This window comes from Myzus persicae, unplaced genomic scaffold, assembly GCF_001856785.1.
Source record: "Myzus persicae strain clone G006 unplaced genomic scaffold, MPER_G0061.0, whole genome shotgun sequence".
Lineage (NCBI taxonomy): Eukaryota > Metazoa > Arthropoda > Insecta > Hemiptera > Aphididae > Myzus > Myzus persicae.
In genome coordinates, this window is record NW_019103933.1 from 453,952 (window position 1) to 473,468 (window position 19,517).

Here is a 19,517-nt window from a genome sequence, read left to right on the forward strand (position 1 = left end):
AGGTCCACATAGGCTTCCAAGAAGGATTTTTAAATTAAGAGTTTAGTATTTAATGGAGTGCGTTTGTTTTTTGAAATTAGTGTTTTGAGGATGCGGAGTCGTGCATTTAAGGCAAGCCTTTTAATTTTAATGTGATGTGACCACATGAGTCGACGGTCAATTGACAGACCAAAGTATTTAGCCAATTGAGAGGAAGGGATTTGAATATTGTCTAGAGAAACCATAAGACAAGGAGGAAGACGAAGAGTGAAAGTTGTGTGAAGTGATTTGGATTGGTTAACTTTGATACGTCATTTTTTTATACTTTTTATACCAATCAGAGATGAGGGCAAGGTGGAGTTGGAGATTGAGGGAAGCTATTTGTGGATTATCGTGGATTATCATGGATAGAAATAATAACCTTATCATCGGCCGAATCTGCAACAGTTGTGTACGGCTAGGTGCCAGGTGGGTTCAAGGTGGATATTATGTATGTTACGGGCAAAGTGGAAAATTCGGACAATGTATACAATGCCCGGGCATTGTATACAATGTCCGAGGTATATTGGGCAATGTAAATTGTGAAGTATTTATACAAATAATCTGCATAATATATTTTGTTAGATGATAATGATAAACTAATATGAATTTATAATCGACATCTGATTGTGCTTGCATGTCGATCAAGTCAATTTGACAGCGAGAATTCATTTCAGAAGATATGATTGGTTTTACAACCAACCCTTTTTTAGCTGTACTTCCCTTCTTTTTACACGATTTGCAATTATTTAAGTATAACATTATTACATCTCTAGTTATATTTTTGTACTTTTTATTAATCTCGTGTTCCATTCTATTTCTACCTCCATGTCCAATTGACAAATGAACTTCATGTATAATATCATATAACTGAACATTATGCACATAATATTTTATTTCATTACCTTTAAATACATTTAAAATTGAATTAATTAAAAAAAAATTATAATACTCTTATATAAATAACCATATAAACGAGTATAATTAAACTAGTATATAATATCATTGATTAGGTATAATAATATTATGCAGATTATTTGTATAAATACTTCACAATTTACGTTGCCCAATATACCTCGGCCATTGTATACAATGCCCATTGCCCGGTCACTGTATACAATGCCCGGACATTGTATACATTGTCCGAATTTTCCACTTTGCCGGTAACATATATATTACATATATTATATATATATTATTATATTATATTATATATATCCACCTTGGGTGGGTTGATCGGCAGCGTAAATGTTGTATAATAGAGGAGAAAGGATTCCTCTCTGTGGAACTCCCGCACTAATTTTTGCTAAGCCAGAAAAGGATATGCCAACTCTGACCTGAAAGAGGAATAGATTAGTAAGTTATTTTCATACTTAAAAAGTATTTGCAATACTACCCAATCCTGAGTATGTAAAATAGTTTGTTTTGCAGACAAAACCATTTTATTAGTAAATGGTAACAATTAGAGCCCGGAATTATATTCTTTTGAGTCTATGCAGTCAGACGGGGGTTCGATATCTTTACGAATCATGAAACAAGTGTATTAATGGCAAACATTTTTTTTGCATACCTATTTGAGAATATTTCGTATAATAAAGAATATTAGAGAATATATCGGCTAATTTGTATAGATGTTCGATATTTTTGGTTGTAGTGATGTAAATAATATAAATGATATTTATGTACCGTCCGATAATAGTGATACTGATATGATATTGAAAATATACTATAAATTTATATTATACTGTACAGTAATGTACTGCAATCCACTGTAGTATATAAAATATGTGACTTATCTAAGATAACAATGCCCGACAAAAAATGGAATTACTACACAAAAATAGCTAGCTCCAAGCGTTACAGGTACAGGTACGGTACCGTGTGCACTGTACAACAGTGCAGTATCGCGTGTCGTGTAGTATTGACCTAAGTACATAGTAGTTTTATTTTATAAGTCACTTGTTTTTACTTGTTAATAATGCCGAAAACACCATCAACTAAATTAAAAACTTTTAGAAAATTGTTGACCGGCTATGATATCTGATTTGCAATGTGACTTCAGTTGACGTCGAACGTTCTTTCAGCACATATAAAAACATTTTGACCGACCGTCGCACAAGTATGACACCAGAGCACATGGAACAAAATATAGTTATAAACTGTTACCAAAAATGTTCTTAGTTAAAAAGTTAAAAATATTATTATTTATTATTAATAATTTAATGGAACTTTTCTTAACATAAAGTATTTTTTATTGTGTACCTATTTTATATAGTATTTATATCAGGTTTTTGTATTATTTAATTATTTATCATATTATGTATCTTGTACCTATCTATTTATAATCAGTTTTTTTATAATTTGCTTAATTTTGTTGCATATTGAGAATATATTAATAAAAAAACATATTTTTGGCATATTTTATTATGATTTTTAAAGAATATTGGAAGAATATTTTCAACTTTTTAAGAGAATATTAGCATCTTATTTTGGATATTTTTAAAGTATATAATTCCGGGCTCTAGTTATGAGTGTGTAAATGATTTCAATTTAAAAATGGCTTTAAATAGTATTCAAATTAAAATATCATAAAAAGCCAATTTAGGGGCATAAGTAATGTTCTCAACTTAAAGTTTGATGATAGGTAAATTCACTCTAATATTAAAAGTAACAACACAGAACAGGTTCTGCCAAATATAAATTTGTCATGTTGCAAGTTGGTCAGGAAAGAAAACAAATGTGAAGCTGGCATCTTCTTAAGAATACCACACACTATTCACTCAAATACTTAAAAACAGCTAACTAACAACTAGTAACATCAGCTGTCTTATAAAGTAAATAATTTAGTATTCGAATGAGCATTTAAAGGTGACATCTCTTGAATCCTATGCTCGTTCATAGTTAGAATTTAGATTTGTTCTGATTACCCATAGTAAAAATGCCACACCAATACCTGTTATGCCTAATGATCATTACTTATTAGCTTTAGGGTGTACAGCATACATTGTTTTTAAAATTAATATACCTAGACACTAAAGAATTTAATTAAAATAATTATTAACTTGAACACAAACAAGGAACAAAAATAAAACATAAAATCTTGCAGCATAATAAACAGCATTTTTATTTTTTACTTCAAACAATTGTATTGGTAAAGCTTACTTAAGTACAACAATGTAATATAATCTTAGTGAATAAACACAATTAGTTTCAAAATATTTAGGACTAGAATAACACGGTTTTCAATTAAATGATTAAATGGTCAGAATAGAGCATAGGATTTTACATGTTATTTAATATTACTTTTATTTGACATATGAAATTACTTTATTAGATTTTGGTATTTATATCACCACATGATGAACTTTCAGGTAAACTATTCTCTGGAAAATACAATTCTGTAGAATGCTAAAAGTTTTGAATTAAATACAAATTTAAGCTATAAGTAGGGGTAAGAATAGTTCTTGTAATAGTATTCATTATATAAATTTAATTATTTATAAATTATATAGGCCTCAGCTCTCTCCAACCACTGATAAACATTATATATAATTTGTTATTGGAATGTTCTGTAATTCTAGGAGTATAACTTATACCTAAGTAGATTTTTTTTACTAAATAGGAATATAATATAGTATATAACATTATTGAATTTATAAGCCTAACTACTGTGGTATTTAATACATATATAAATTAAAAATTTGAAGTTAGAAAATACATAATATAAAAATTGCACATCAATAATATTATATAAAACAAAAATAAAATCATGATAAATAACAAAGCCATCAAAAGAATTTTAAGTACAAAAATGTAGAAAAATAGTGGTTTATATCAATAATAATAATAATATATGTGTTGTGTTGTGTTAGTTATAAATTGTATTCAATGAATAATACAATTTGTAACACAACATTTTGATGTTTACCATTTAGTTTTTTTGTTAGATTTTGGTTATAAGAGATCATGTTTATAGTAATGTTGGAATGTTTGGTAACTAGAATATATTTGTCAATAGTATATCAAATCGGCCGGACTGAATGACAGGTGATATGTAGATTTTGGATGGAAATTATAATAATTTAAAATTATACACATCCTTAACACCAAAATTCTAAGATTGTATGAGCAAAAACCCTTAAAATAACAACTACTATTTAAACCCAACACCTGATTTATGTTCCCAAATACCTAATTAAAGACAAAGACTAAAAAATATAATGTAACATAAATTGTAAATAAAATTAATTACTAAAAGTTAATTTTTAATATGTTAGATTTAAATATAATTATTATTTAGATAAATACTAAAATTTAATTGCTGTTAGTTCTATACTTTGAAATTTAATATAGTTATTAAATTATATTTAAAAAAATCAAAATAATAGAAATCGTTAGAGCTCAAACAAACGGATATTATTGAGATGTTAAGTTAGTAGGTAAATATTTTAATCTAGGATCAAACTTCATTTGTACAAAGATTCACTTCTACTATTTAATACAATTTTGTTAATAGGAGTTTTATGGTTAACTATAGTAATTAAGTACGTAGTAAAAAGAAAACTACAAAAATATAATCATTTTACTTATTGGAATTAAGGTCATCTTACCTAAAAAATGACTAGTATTTTAAACCACAATCAACTTACACTACAAAGAAATGTACAAATTAATTATACAAATGTTATCTAAATATCTTTTCAACATATTTCTAAAAATTCCACCAATAAATTACCTATATACCATAAGAAAATAGCAAGGAGTAAAAAATTCTTTTATAAGTTTAAGCAATTTAATTTTAGGTAATTCATTAAAATACGTGGTGAACTAGTAGTAAATATATAAGTAGGAGTTAGTATTAAGTATATCCAAAAAAATGTATTTCAAAGATAAATGATTGTGTGTATTGATTATTATTTTATTTATGTTTATACATTTCCAAAATTATATGAAAAATGCGTTTGTTCAATGTCGAAACATTTTATGGCGTTAAGTAAATTCTGTCACAGACTATACACTATACAGTATGTTCAAGCTAAAAGATACCACCACTAAATATTTCAGCTGAAAGACCTCGCACATTTACAATACAACTTGCTATTTTAAAAATACAACAATTTTTGTATTAAAAGGTTTTTTTTCATATTACAACATTGACAAAGTTAGAGTAAGTTTAAATTAACCAAGTGATCAGTGTTTTTAGTGATATTTTAACCACGTTTATTTAATACACGAGACATTCATGATATTCTATACAGTGGTCGAAGTGGGAAGAAGATTTTTCATCCCTCTACTTATTTTGTATAGAATAACGCATTCCTCCTAAGACTTGTGTTTTAAAATGAAATAATTATTATGATTTTTATATTTATACCTATGTAAGAAAACTTTTTATTTTTCATATAGGCCTAAATCTGAATTGTAAGGCATCCCTCCACTTATCTTGAGCCATTTCGACCACTGATTCTACACAGATAATACAGTATACTTTCATTTTTAAATAGTATATTTTATATCTGTTACCTATAACAAAAAAAAAACAAACAAAAATGTTTGAATTGCATTAGTTTTCGCAATTTTTGTTATCGAAAAAAAGTTATTTGTAGGTTATCTAATTGAAAGGTTTGAAAATATTTTCTCAATTTTTGCACCTCAGTACACATTTTAACCTCTTGAAAGCCCTATTTTGATCTGGATTCAAGTTTGTGGCATTCAACTGATATATGTAGTGGTACCCCTTAGTCTGGATATACAGTATATATTACTGACTTGTTAAAGATTTAAGCACCAATATTTTATATAGTACTAACACCAAAATGTATTATTTACAAAAAATTCGTATATATTGGTATATGTTAATGTCAGTCATTCCTTTAGCACAGAAACTCTTATAAATTGGTATAACACATTAACGCTTAAATTAATATCAAAACATAAAATGTTAAGATGATTAAAATTGTAAAAGCTCAAAATCATTATAAAATCACAAACTTCATTGGGAAAATTAGATAAATGCATAAATCTAAGTGAATTATTTTGTAAAAAAAAAACCGTAAACCCTATAATTTGATCAAATTCTTGAAAATTATGTCATTAAAATGTTGAGCACACATATGAGAAGTTGCATAAAAATTGGATTAATTTAATGGTTCCCCAAAATTAAATGAATCAATCAAGGGCCAACTAAATTATTTTTGAAGGACCAACAGCTTACTGTTTATTAAATGTTTAATGACTGTTTATGCAACCCGGCAATAGACATTTAACATTAAATTATAATGTCAAATAGGTACATAATAAACTCCATCACCTTGAACTTAAATCAATTTCCATGTATCTAACTTTAGAGTGTGAAGCTACTAAAAAAAGTGATTGAACAAGTAGTATTAAAATACTAAAATATCTTTGACCTGATAAAACGCCGCAATAAAAAGTCTTTACTAGGTTCATAATAATTTTTTTTGAAAGCAGCAATTTCTGGAGCTTTTCTGATAGTAGCAATGACATCAAAATCAGATTCTAGAATAATAACTACAATCAAAACCATCATAAACAATGCAAATATAACTGGTAGCAAAGTCTGTCGCAAGAATGACAAGCTTGATCCACTGTTCCGAATTGCTGTAGTTTCTAAATGTTTTTGACCAGACTGCTGATTCGAAACAGATTGGATTAATGGTGTACCGTCTGTTACCATTGTAGTAAAGTCTATAAACAAATTATACATTTTTTTTATTAACAATGATAATTTATAAGTTTTTATTAGATGAGTTTTTATAAGCTGAAGCTGCAATAAATATAACAATATGCTGTACTTAAATTTATATACAAATAACACCATGATAATAATATACATGGTATGAAATTTGATTCAATCTAGAGCTGATATTAAGTAACTTAATTTTATCCTTCTGTTAATAAAATAAAATGTCAACAAAATTGTTCTAAGATTTGCTGTGAAAGATACAAACACGAGTAATCATATTTTCATACTTATTTTAATATTAGTTTTTAAGTGAAAATATATAGATTTCATTTTATGTCTTGAAATAGGAAGTGTTTGTTATAAGATGCTTTAGTGCCCCCATATTTGTTTTTTATACATGGATGTAGGTAAAAATTTCCCACGTATCCCTCTACTAAGTTTATATAATTGTAATTGGCTCGCAAGTGACCTTCCATTGAAGCAACTTTGGTAAGGATAATCAACAAATTAAAATTGTATTTTAAGTATTTTAACACAAGTCATTTAAATTAAATATTTCCATTATGTTATCATTCTTCAATAAAGAAACATCTCATTCAATATTGAGAATAAAATAATAAGAGACATAGCCTTCTCGTTCTTAGCCAATTTTTTATTGAATATTTGTGTAATACACCAATACAATGGCGTGGTGAACTTAATTAAATAAAGAGGCACAAAAATTTATATTAATTATTATAAACACTTATATTAGTAATCACTTATTTACTTATGATAACTGGTAAGTGAGAACTATTTGCTTAGTTTTTAAATAAGTTTTAAATTATATGTGTCCATAGTCTCCAAGGCACCCACCCATCACCTTTTAAACTGAAGTATATGCCTCAAAAAATGTTCTTTGTCATGCCATTGCACCAAAATAATATGTAGAATACACATGAAGGTGATGTGTTATAATGGAATTCAGTACTATTTAGTTTTAAGATTATATTATTATAACACTATACTACAGCATAAAAAATTGTTTAACTTAAATACTTTTGTTTTTATAATAATTACATCATAGCTAAATTATAAAATATCTACAAATCAGCGATCAAAGTGAAAACAATCACAGCAGACTGGAATAAAGAGAAATCTACATTTAATTAAGATTAAACGGATCTCATCTCAAACCATATTGTCTCAAAATAATTTGATTCATCATATTTTTTTCAATTGTATCAATGTAGTAAAAATTAATACAAACATAATAATAGCTATACTAGTTTATAAATTTTACAATATACATTTAATACATTTTTGCAATTCCTATTTATAGTGAAAAATAAATTCTGTGCAAATTATCTGAAAAAACAATATTGCAATTATTTGTTTTTTATGGGTACATAATAGTTTTAATCATGATATTTTTCCCAGTAAATTATATTATGTAAAGATTTAAGAACTTATACAATTTATACAGGTAGATAATTCAATATTTATATTTTTAACGAAGTTAATAAACTTATTTTTTTTTAGTTTAAATTTAATGTTGATTAATTATTTATAAGTAAGTTACAGAAATATTATAATATAAAATACTTTTTTCATTGTGAAGATGAATGAAAATTAGTGAATACTTTGAAATGATTATTTAGTTAAGTAGTCAAAAATGTTTATTTTTAATCTATAATAACCTTTGTATGATTAAATAATCTAATAAAACTATTAGAAGAATTTAATATATTAATTAAAATATTGAATATAATATGCATACTGTATAGTTATTTACTACTTATTACTTTAATTGTGATAGAACTATTTTATATAGATACCAAAATACCTAAAGTTAAAGACTTTAAGAGGATGTCACTATTTGTTTACTTTCTTTGACCCATGTGTAAAGTACTAGATTAGTGTTCAGTAGAACAAATTTTGTATTGTTAACTTAGTGTTTGGAAGAATTAACCTATTATCAAATTTTAGGTTACAAACATTATTTATGTTTTAATGTTTTCTGTTTTATAACATTCATATTTTACTGGGACATATTATGAGCATTTAAACACTAATAATATTCTTAAATTTGTTAATAAGTGAATTCATACCAATATTGAAGTTAAAAACACAATTGTGTTATGTAGCTTGTGGATCAGAGATAATACAAACAGTATGCTGCCAATCCATATAGTATCTGAACAATTGGAACACTTTTAAAAATAATAATTTTATACTATTTATTAAAAATGATAAAATGAATTCAAAATTTTAATTATAGTAGACCATTTAATACCTGCATTAATTTGGAGGAAGGTCCGGAATGCGGATAATAAAATATGTATGTATAATATATAGATAAGTATAATATTGTTTAGTTGGTGATATTGTATTTTATTTTTTAGTTCAATTTAAATTAATGATTTGAATGACTTAAGAATACCTACATCAAAGTTAAGCTGTAGCTAGTAGATGATAAAATAATCTTGTATTTTATAATATGAGCAATAAAATTGGAATCTATAATTAATACAGTAGCATACATTTAGCAGTATGGGTAACTTACGCTGTAACTAACGCTATACTGAAAATTGAAAAATCTCAAAAATAAAAATGACATTACCTACTCAAGCAATATAACTATTAATGGCAAATGTAAAAATGTATGTTTATATACATTTATTACATTTTCAGTCATGTTTAAAATGTTATGAATCTATAAAATTCATTTTAAGTTTTAACCTATTAAGTATAAAGTAAACATTAATCTTAATTTTAAGAACATAGAATAAATGTAGATTACGAATCGTAGTTTATTTAAAATTGAAAGAATGTGAACTTAACAGTAAAAATACTACAGACTACAGAGGATAAAAAAAAATATTATAATGGTTTATGATTAATACTATAAAGCAAGTACAGTTATGATTTATAACTTCTAAGTAGATATATTTTGTATATAAATTCAAAAAATGTTATGTGCTAGTTTTATATAGAAACAGTAGAGCATCAAAGGGCTTCAAGTTGGATCCGAAAATAATTATAGTTCTTAATTTTGCACAAATTGGTTACGGGAATATCAAATTATGTGTTCAAATTGGGACAGTAAACAATACAATTATTTATCTCATTGTAATAAAACGTAAATGGGTTCAGTACTTTTCTAAATTTAGGATAGGTAGTAATTAGATTATAAAAAAAATTCAGTTAGGTAATTACTTAAAATATTTTTTTGGACTTACTACCAAACAAAGCTGAAAATTGTTCAATATTGTTAGTTAAACCAGACGATTGGACTCATGGCTAAATACACTGGTATGTTTTCAACTTGGTTCTGTGCATGATGCTATCGTTTGCTTGCTAGTACTGTCAATTGCCAAAAGCAGCCACGCTTATATCATAATTTATCATAGGAATGAAAACATGTGACTATTCAGACTATACATTATTTAGTCAAAGTTGAGATCATACCAGTATAGTTAGCCATGATAGGACCCAACTAGTGAGGTATGATTTTTAACATGGGACACTATTAGTACAACATTCGAATCTGGGACCCAACTATGATATTGGTAGATGGTTGATATCATGTTGGTAGATGTATTAAATTTAAAAGCACCATCACTACTTTGTTTCATTAAATTAAGTTTTATAATATATAGTTATTGTAATCAAAATTATAAAACTTGGTTAAAATGATTAAAAAGTTATTTTCTTTACAGTAATTTGTGTGTAAAAATGTTAAAAGTAATATAAATAGATTATTTTTTTAGTTAAAATGTTAATCAAAGAAAAAAAAGGAACTTGAGTTGAGATCATTACAATATAAAATATGTGGCAATTAGTTTAAAAACATGGCAAAACTGTTACATTTAATAATATAAAGTTATAAGTATTAACATTACACAGTAAAAACTATGCACGATTATATGAAGAGAGAAATTATTAATATTATGTTATCACTATGATGAAAACACAATTTGTAGCATTAGTCTTAATTATATTAAATTAACATAGTGAGTAAGGAATATTATCAATGTGTATGTGCATTTAGTTAAAAGGTTATAATGAGTAAAAATATGTTGGTGAAATTGAACCAATTATGAGCAAAATACGACCCAATACCCGACACTTACCAATCAGTAAATGATCATTCAAGATTTCTTCATGATGGACCTCTTGTTCAACTAAGAAATTATAATTAATAATAATTTTTAATTCTAATATATTTATTAATCACTCTTCTATTATATCTTAAGATATTAAATTAAAAAAAATACTTAATTCTTATTAAATAAAAAATATTGGTATACACAAGAACTATATAATATCTTACTTTTAGATGTTATGATCTCTTGGTCTTCTAATAAAGTCTCTAAAACTGAAGAATTATCAATTTGATTGGATGAATCTACTGAAGTATTATATTCTTCACTAGTGTTTGTTAATGAACGAGGAAGGCTATTAAATCCTGCAGTAAAATATTAAGAATAATATAAGAAACAGGTTTAAAAAAATATAAAAAAAATCAAATTTAATGAAATGTGATTAAAAAAATTAATAACTTATTTACGTATGGTAGTATGGTTCCTTAAGTGTCAGAAACCACACCACTCAGTTTAAGATTTTAGATTAAGGCAGGAGCCACTCCATTGGAAGTGACTCCTCTATTAAAGTGTAAAATATATATAATTGTTAACCATATTTATAAAAACCTTTGGGTCGTTTAAATCAGTGTTCCTCAACCCTTTTTAGTTACTGCCCCCTTGAGTAGCAATTAATTTTTTAAAGCACCCTAAGGCGAGAATTCTAAAAACTAAGGATTTGGGAAGAGGGAGTCGATGACTTGTAAAATTAAAAAAAATTAAATCATCCAATAACTCCTGTTTTTATTTATTTTTTATTTATAGTACTAGTAAAATAATAAAATTATACGTTTGAAAAAAAGTTTAATAATATTATGTTATCAATTTATAATTGAGAGGGAGAGGTTTGAAATATTTTTTTTGTTTTGAATAGCCTTGTATTGAGATTTGAGGATTAATATAAGTACAAATGCATGAACAATATTATATTGGTCAACGGCAGGGATTTAACCTCATTAATCCCTTATTAGAATGCCCATAGTAACTAGATAAATTCTATTGTACTTTAAGTATAACTTTTAATATAATGATTCACAAGTTTAATTTTTGAATTTAACTATTGGTTTAGTTATTTTAGTTTTTCAATAATCAAACATGATAAAAAAAAATATTTCACATTATGCACTAATCTAAAACTTGGTTTCATATTATAATTATACACAAGTAAGATCTAAAGAGGACGTGGCAACTGCCATATGTTGTCTCTGTCTCACAAGTGCGTAACATGGCAAATTGTATATTCAATAGATCACGTTTAGCTCTGTTGGTTTAAAAATTAGAGTGAATTCAGTGGCGGTTTTAGGGATGAGGTAAGTGAGGCAATGGCTCACTTGTAATTGCAGTAATTAAAAAATATTTGATTACTTTATATTAGTACTATTTTGAATTTTATTCATTTACAGTAATAAAATATTTAACGTACATACTTTTTAATTTTAAAGCGAGTTACGAGTATTTAAGGATGCATAAACAATTTACAATTTTGAAATACTCATAACTCACTTTAAAATTAAAATACAACAACAACCCTTTAAGATACCCTTGATATTAATCTTACCTTAACATTTTATAAGAGGTCAATTCACTCTAATTTATTATTAAATTAACAGAGTTAAATGTGATCTGCTGGGTGTAATACTTGGTATGCACTTGTAAGATGGAGCAACACATGCAGTTGCCAAGTGGCAAGACCTTTTAATACTTTAATAACATGTTATATACAAACATATTTTTAGTAAAAGTTAAAAATATAATATACATACCAACTTGATTAGTAACAAGATTAGAAGGCGTAGGAGGTTCACTTGATGATTTTCTTCTAAGGCTACCAACACGTGTTACAGATGGAGATTCTCTGGTGATTGTCATATCTTCTAATATTTCCCGTTCAACACGTCCACTATACTTAAATTTGGTTCCCCATGAAAAAAAGCCTCCACCAGAAACTACATTAGGAACATCAGAGCTTGAAGGAAATCTGTTACAATAAAATATGTATATTAGTATTATTTTGCATATTAAGAGGACGCTAGACCCGCATGTGTTGTTTCCGTTTTCCAAACGTACAACACATCAAAACTGTTTTGCTAAGCTAAGCAACCAAACGTTCACACTATAAACAAGAGAACATTTACTGTGCAAAATCATTTTTATTTTTTCGTTATCACAAATACAAGAAAAGTTATTCAAATTTGAAATAATTAATTTATAAGCAATAAGAACTTGTCTTCTATTTGTGATATCGAAAAAATAAAAACGATGTTGCACAGTAAATGTTCTCTTGTTTATAGTGTGAAAATTTGGTTGCTTAGCTTAGCAAAACAGTTTTTGATGTGTTGTACGTTTGGAAAATGGAGACAACACATGCGAGTGTAGCGTCCTCTTAATTGATTAAAACAAATCAATTAACTTACAACATGTAAAATATCTACAACTGTGTTGATAGCTATTTTTTTAAATAGAAATTTATATTTCTTAAATTAAATTAAAATTAACCTCAAATCATATTCAATAGATTTTGGTAACTGTGAGAATGTTAAGATAAGAATTGATAATAATTTTGGTCTCAAATCATAATAATAATGAGTTGTATAATCAAGCAAATTTAATTTGAATGTCCTGTACAATTAAATATTACAAAGAGAAAATTAATAAAATGAATATGGATATATTGGAAAATTATTTTAACAAAAGGAGCACTGTCTCTCCATCAGTAAAATATTTAAATGATTAGTAAGGGTGCTCTCAAGATATATTTACTAATAGTAGAAAAACTTTGTCTCTTTAAGCTCCCTCCTAATCCGAGTGTTTCTAGGATGTTTTGAAATAAATTATGAACAAACTATGATCCTAAAAAATTATACTTACGTGAAAAACAACATTTGTTCTACAGCACATTTCCATACATGACGACATGAAGAACCTCTAGGGCATTTAAAACCAATTGTTTGCTTTTTCTGAAAATATTTATATATTTTATAAGTATAAACATATATAAATAAAATACTTTTTTAAAATTATTTTTAAATAATGAATGAACATTTTTTGTTTTTAAATTGACAGTTATGAGAATTCTTTAAATATTTTAATTAACTACATATTTTTTTTTTTTTTTTTTTTTATTGATCTTAAGCTTCGGCAACTGAGGCCATTAGCTGTAGTAGGATTTGTATTGTAGGTTTGTATTGTATATTTTGGGACGATAGGGGGGAACACGTGTGTGTTTGTTTTTGGCAGAATTTCGAATGGGGCACCCGTAGGTTTCTGCCATGCCCCGGGGGTGGGGGATGGCAGCACTTGTTCTCCGGTCACCGCGACTTGTCCGGAGAAAAATGCCGCCCGGTAGCCGAGGATCGAACCGCGACCGGCTGCGTCGCAGCGGACGCGTCAGACCACTCGGTCACCTCATCCCCCTAACTACATATTTATACCATATGAATTTCATATAAAAATTATGAAATAATGATTTATCAAGTAGTAACGTTTTATCTATAAACAATCTATAAAGTTTAATCTGCGGTAAACTATACATAAGTGAACATCTAATTAATAAGATAATAAAATACAGTTCAAATTTAAATAAATATAGCTTTTTGTAATGAGGCTAGTCGATTGAATAATCTACATATTAATTCATAAATGTAAATATCTTTCTTGATCTAAAAAACAGTGAATAAAATCTAATAGTTAAATAAATTGAAACATAAAATAGCAGATGAAAGAAATGTTATAAATATACACGCAATAAAATATGATAAACATATATTATATTTACTAAAATTATTATGTACCTAATTTAATTAGTTAAGTTAATTTGAAACAAATATATTTGTGAAACTGGCCTAAAATATAACTGGTATAAAATATTATAGCTATGTCTCTTGCCAAAAATGAAATAATAATCATAGTAAAACCGAAATTATTTTATAACGATTCACCTTGCATAAAAATTTTTTGTAATCATACCTCCAAGAAATATTTCTTTTTAACACTGTGTTTGGATCAACATATTATTTACAAATGTAATTTAAGAAATTTGTACATCAATATTAAAAATAAAATTTGTACAGATTTTAATTATGTTCAATTGTGAAATTTCACTCACGTAAAAACTAAATGAACCCTAAGTGCTAATTTAAAGAAGTGCCCATCAGGTAATTACTTCTTTATTGAAAAATATTCATTAAAGATGTTTTTGATAAGCAAAAATGTCATTGTATATACAAGGTACCTATATTATATAATACTAATTATTCTAAAAATAATTTAATTACAGTAACTACCTTGATTCTCTGATCCTAAGAAGCATGTAATTACATACAAAAAATACTTAAATAAACTAAATAAACTAAAATACAAGATTATAATAATAATAAATACAAAATAATTAGAATATTATGCTACATTATTATAAATTAAGAATACCTCATTAAGAATGATATGAATGATGAACATTTTACCCTCAAAGTTAATTTTTTGAACTTGTGACCAGCTGAAATGGTTCATTTTCTTACTACCTTGGAATGTAAGGATGCCAGTATGATTAATTCCCAAATAAAGTTGATTACCTCTTTGATCCTGTATAAAAATAAATATGATAACTTTTTCAGAGTACATTATAATGCCATTATGGTTGTATTATATATTCTACCTTAACAGCATGAGGATCAACTCCATATGTATCCAAGATACAGGCTTTTTTCAAAAAAATTGTTTCCATCTCTGCGGCAGTTTTGCCTTTCAATTCATTTTTATGAATATCCATCATTTTTTCCTCTAATTGTAATGTTTGTTTCAATAGTATTTTTAATTCATTCACATAATTATCAATATGTTCTTCTGGATTGAAATCTCCAAGTTCAGCTATTCAAAAATATTAAATGATAGTGATTGTAAAAATAGTTGGATATATTATTATTTATTACCTTGTAGTATATAAGCTCCTAGCAGAGCAGCTTCAGATGTGTTACAGTAAAGCCGACCATGTAATAAATCCCTTTTTAACTGAAGATAAATTTGGTAACGAGTAATATCTTCTTTTAACCGAAATGGATTTGGTGGATAAAATTTAACGCGGAAGCTAAATAATATATTGTCTGCTTCCATATCTAAAATTAAGATATATTTTTAGTGAATTATATTCATTCATGAAAACTACAAAATTACAAACCCCGGATTTGTTTGAAAATCGATTTAGACGGTTCTAGCCAATGCTGTAAAAATATAAAATAAAATATAGCAATATTATAGAAGTAATTTAATAATAATACGATAGGTACCGCTGAATGAAATAAGTTATTAATAAAATAAATCCATTTTATGGAATCATAATATTATTGAACCATCATGAAAACATTAAGCGATACCTACAATGACTGAAGTTATCAAAAAAATGAAGTACCCTTTGACGTTTGCTATCAACATAACGTAGACCAAAATAATCTTTTTCAATTAAATCCAATTGTTCACAAATACGACTTATCAAACTACTCCCCTTTTCATTTATCTACAAAATAAAAAGAAATATACATCATTATCATTAATTGAATCACAATACAGAATTATAAAACATAAATTAACTAACACATGTATCTAAAACCGTGTGTTTGATATTATGCAAATATATAATCAGAATAAAGTTATGTTATTACCTATATAAGTTATATTATTTGTAACTTTTTTTTAGATAAGCACTTATAACTACTACAAACAATCTAGATTTCTATAAAACTATTTACAGATAGCTTTTTTTTCCTTGCCATCAACTGGTATTTAAGGACAACTTCAGCATTACATAGGTAGATTAGGTTGGAAGCTCTACAAATTTTTCTTTTAGGAAAGTTCAAAAAAGTGGTTTATGTAATGAACTAGTTAATAAGTACCGATTTGCTCTTAATAAGTTCATAAGTGTAGAGGAAATAAAGTGATACCTGACTTGGTTCAAATCATACATGAAAAGTAGAAAAATGTGTAACATAATTTTATTTTGATATGGTTGACGGTACTCAATATTTTTTCTTCTCGTTCTGATTGAGGTACCTATTGAATACCTAAGCATTGTATGTAATTTGTTTTATTGAATATTTTTTCTATTATATAGGTAATTTAAAGATTAGTAAAAGTTAATTTAGCATACAATAATCATTACTATCAAATCTTATAAATATTATGAATTTAATATGAAAATAATAAATACATTTTGTTACTGCTCGTTTCAAAGATCAAATAGAGAAAAATGATAACTAATATTTTCTTCTTATATTTTATCCGAGTTTAATACAGGCACAAGTGCAAAGAAAACACCAAGGAAAACACTGCGTATATGTATACCACATATTCTTGGAATAATTTGATACCCATATAAAATTGATTCTAAATATATTAAATCATGATACTATTAATATTACTTATCTTTGATTTAACAAATATGTAATAAGATGTTTGTAACTTAAATAATTAAGTAGGTACTTAATAGAAACTTTGTAACTAGGTAGGTACACATCATTTAAAAAGTACCTATACCTAAACATTCATTCATTATCTTTTAGTAAACATGTATATTTGTGGTGTTGAAATATGTTAGAATGTTAGAACACTTAATATAAGCGTGTAAAATCATAAACATACATTTCTATTGATGAATAGAAGTAGCCTAATTGTGTATTAATTTATCATTAAAAATAATAGTACATTAGAACATAACAAATTAAAATTTTTTAAGATAAGTTAAATTAGAAAAAACCTTAATGGTCATTATAGATTATTAAACATTGATAAACACAAATAATACATACATAGGTGCCTACCTAAATATGATAATTAAATAACTAAATAAATTCATCAATGTGAAGTACCTATCATTTTACATTTATCAACCTATTTTATAATTATGATAAAAAGTAACAGTTGTATTAATATAACTGAATATTATTTTCAATTTTGATTACCCATAAATAACAAATATACCAACAATATAACTGATGGTAATTTGTAGAACATTATGATTTGATCAAAAACATTTTATCAACACAAGTTGAGAATCAAAGAACTAATTTAGATGAGTAATAAACTTTGTTCCCTGTTTATTACAATATATACTGCCATTTCAGCATAAGATAATGAATTGGTAGGTACCTAATTACTGTTAATAATTTTCTCATTCATAACATATTATAAGCATGTTTCCATTGAAAATAAATACCAAGTCGTAAAATTATAAATATACCTATTAAACAAAAGTAATATTTAATCGATATAATGGATACGTCTCTTGAGTCTACTTGGTTTACTATTTATATTTTATACTAAATAAGTAAATAATGGTACTCATTCTCTTGAACAAGCATCCATGATCGTACCTGAAATTCGCTGTCCAACAACTGATTGTCGTCCAACAGACGGACCGTACACTTGATTGGTGTATTGGCGGAGTTTTTGCTTCCAAACTTCATCATGTTATATTTTAGAGAGCAGCAATTCCGCGCAGCTGACGCCGTCGAAACGTTCGAGTCCTGTGCGGAAAACAGTAAAAGAAAACTGAAACAACCAGTCGAGGAAATGGTAAAAAGTAAAAAAGATCGTTATGAAAATATGGCATGCAATTCCCCGGTACAGTTGGCGGCGGTCAGTCAGGCGTACTGCGTAGGGTACGTTATGCCATAACGGACGTGCATACGCATTACACACTATTGTTGTTATTATTCATATACCTATTACACACGATCCTTCTACCACCTACCTATTTAATATTATTATCGCGAATAATCGATGGTCGCCCTACCCCGTTCGGGTTCGGTGCGAGCGGCTTACGAGTCGGGGACGCGTCGTCGTGGAAAACTGACAACTACGGCGAAACGGACAGAAAACAGTACATAATAGGCAGCGTAATACTAATGTGTGGCCTGCGGGCGATTAACGGCGCGCGCGAAAGGTTTCGGCCGTCGGTTGACCGCTTATTATTATCGAAATATTATATTATTGACTATCACCCGGCCCAAAGCGCTGGCTAAGAAGGTCGCTGGCGCACGAAGTTCGGGCGGCGGGCAGCGGTGTATACAACAACACTGTGTACACAACACGGGACGACGCAATATCCGATTCGTCGCGCTCAAAGATTACGGCGCGTCCTTATCTCTGCAGCGGCAGTCCTCCCACCAAACGATTCGGCTTGTTTACGCACGCACGTCCATCATACTGACGAATGACGATTACTGAAGACCAATAATAATAATAATAATAATAATAATAATAATAACAATAACAATAATTTATTATGGGTTTGAGTGATCACACGATTACACACCTAAATCACAAAATAGCATGTTGACAAGGTTAATTATAAGTCTATGTGTCGAATAGACATTAGACAATATGGTGGGGAATGTGTCTCTTTAGATAAATTTGCCAATATTGCCATACATAGCTCAAATGTTTTATTTTTGGCTGTCACAGTGTCACTGGTGTATGGGGGACGCTATCGGCGACCGCCGACCAGCCTGCTGCTAGTGCTACAGCAACCACACTCATGCACTAAATAGACCATTACATTATTATAATAATGTCTTCTTCTATTTCTTCACCCTTCACTCCTAACTTTATAATTTATATATGCGTTGGCCACACGTGTTGTACACCTCCGCGAGATAAGGCTAATAACGTAGTACAATAAT

General features: G+C 27.4%; 1 protein-coding gene across 3 annotated transcripts; it reads right to left on the reverse strand.

Annotated features, from left to right (window-relative positions):
- Positions 1-4,931: 4,931 nt before the first annotated feature.
- Positions 4,932-19,019, reverse strand: LOC111036574 (FERM domain-containing protein 5). Of its 3 annotated transcripts, XM_022318644.1 has the most exons (13): positions 18,587-19,019; positions 18,207-18,359; positions 16,250-16,354; positions 16,019-16,061; positions 15,774-15,956; positions 15,500-15,711; positions 15,274-15,426; positions 15,132-15,146; positions 13,717-13,805; positions 12,612-12,826; positions 11,040-11,174; positions 10,840-10,890; positions 4,932-6,726 (listed from the first exon to the last, which is right to left on the reverse strand). In XM_022318644.1, exons 2-13 carry the CDS (start codon positions 18,300-18,302, stop codon positions 6,413-6,415), a joined length of 1,611 nt encoding a protein of 536 aa, XP_022174336.1. In that variant the 5' UTR covers positions 18,303-18,359; positions 18,587-19,019; the 3' UTR covers positions 4,932-6,412. The 3 variants fall into 3 exon arrangements, with proteins under 3 accessions (XP_022174336.1, XP_022174337.1, XP_022174338.1); XM_022318645.1 differs by lacking the exon at positions 15,132-15,146 and having other exon boundaries at positions 18,587-19,017; XM_022318646.1 differs by lacking the exon at positions 10,840-10,890 and having other exon boundaries at positions 18,587-19,017.
- Positions 19,020-19,517: the final 498 nt, after the last annotated feature.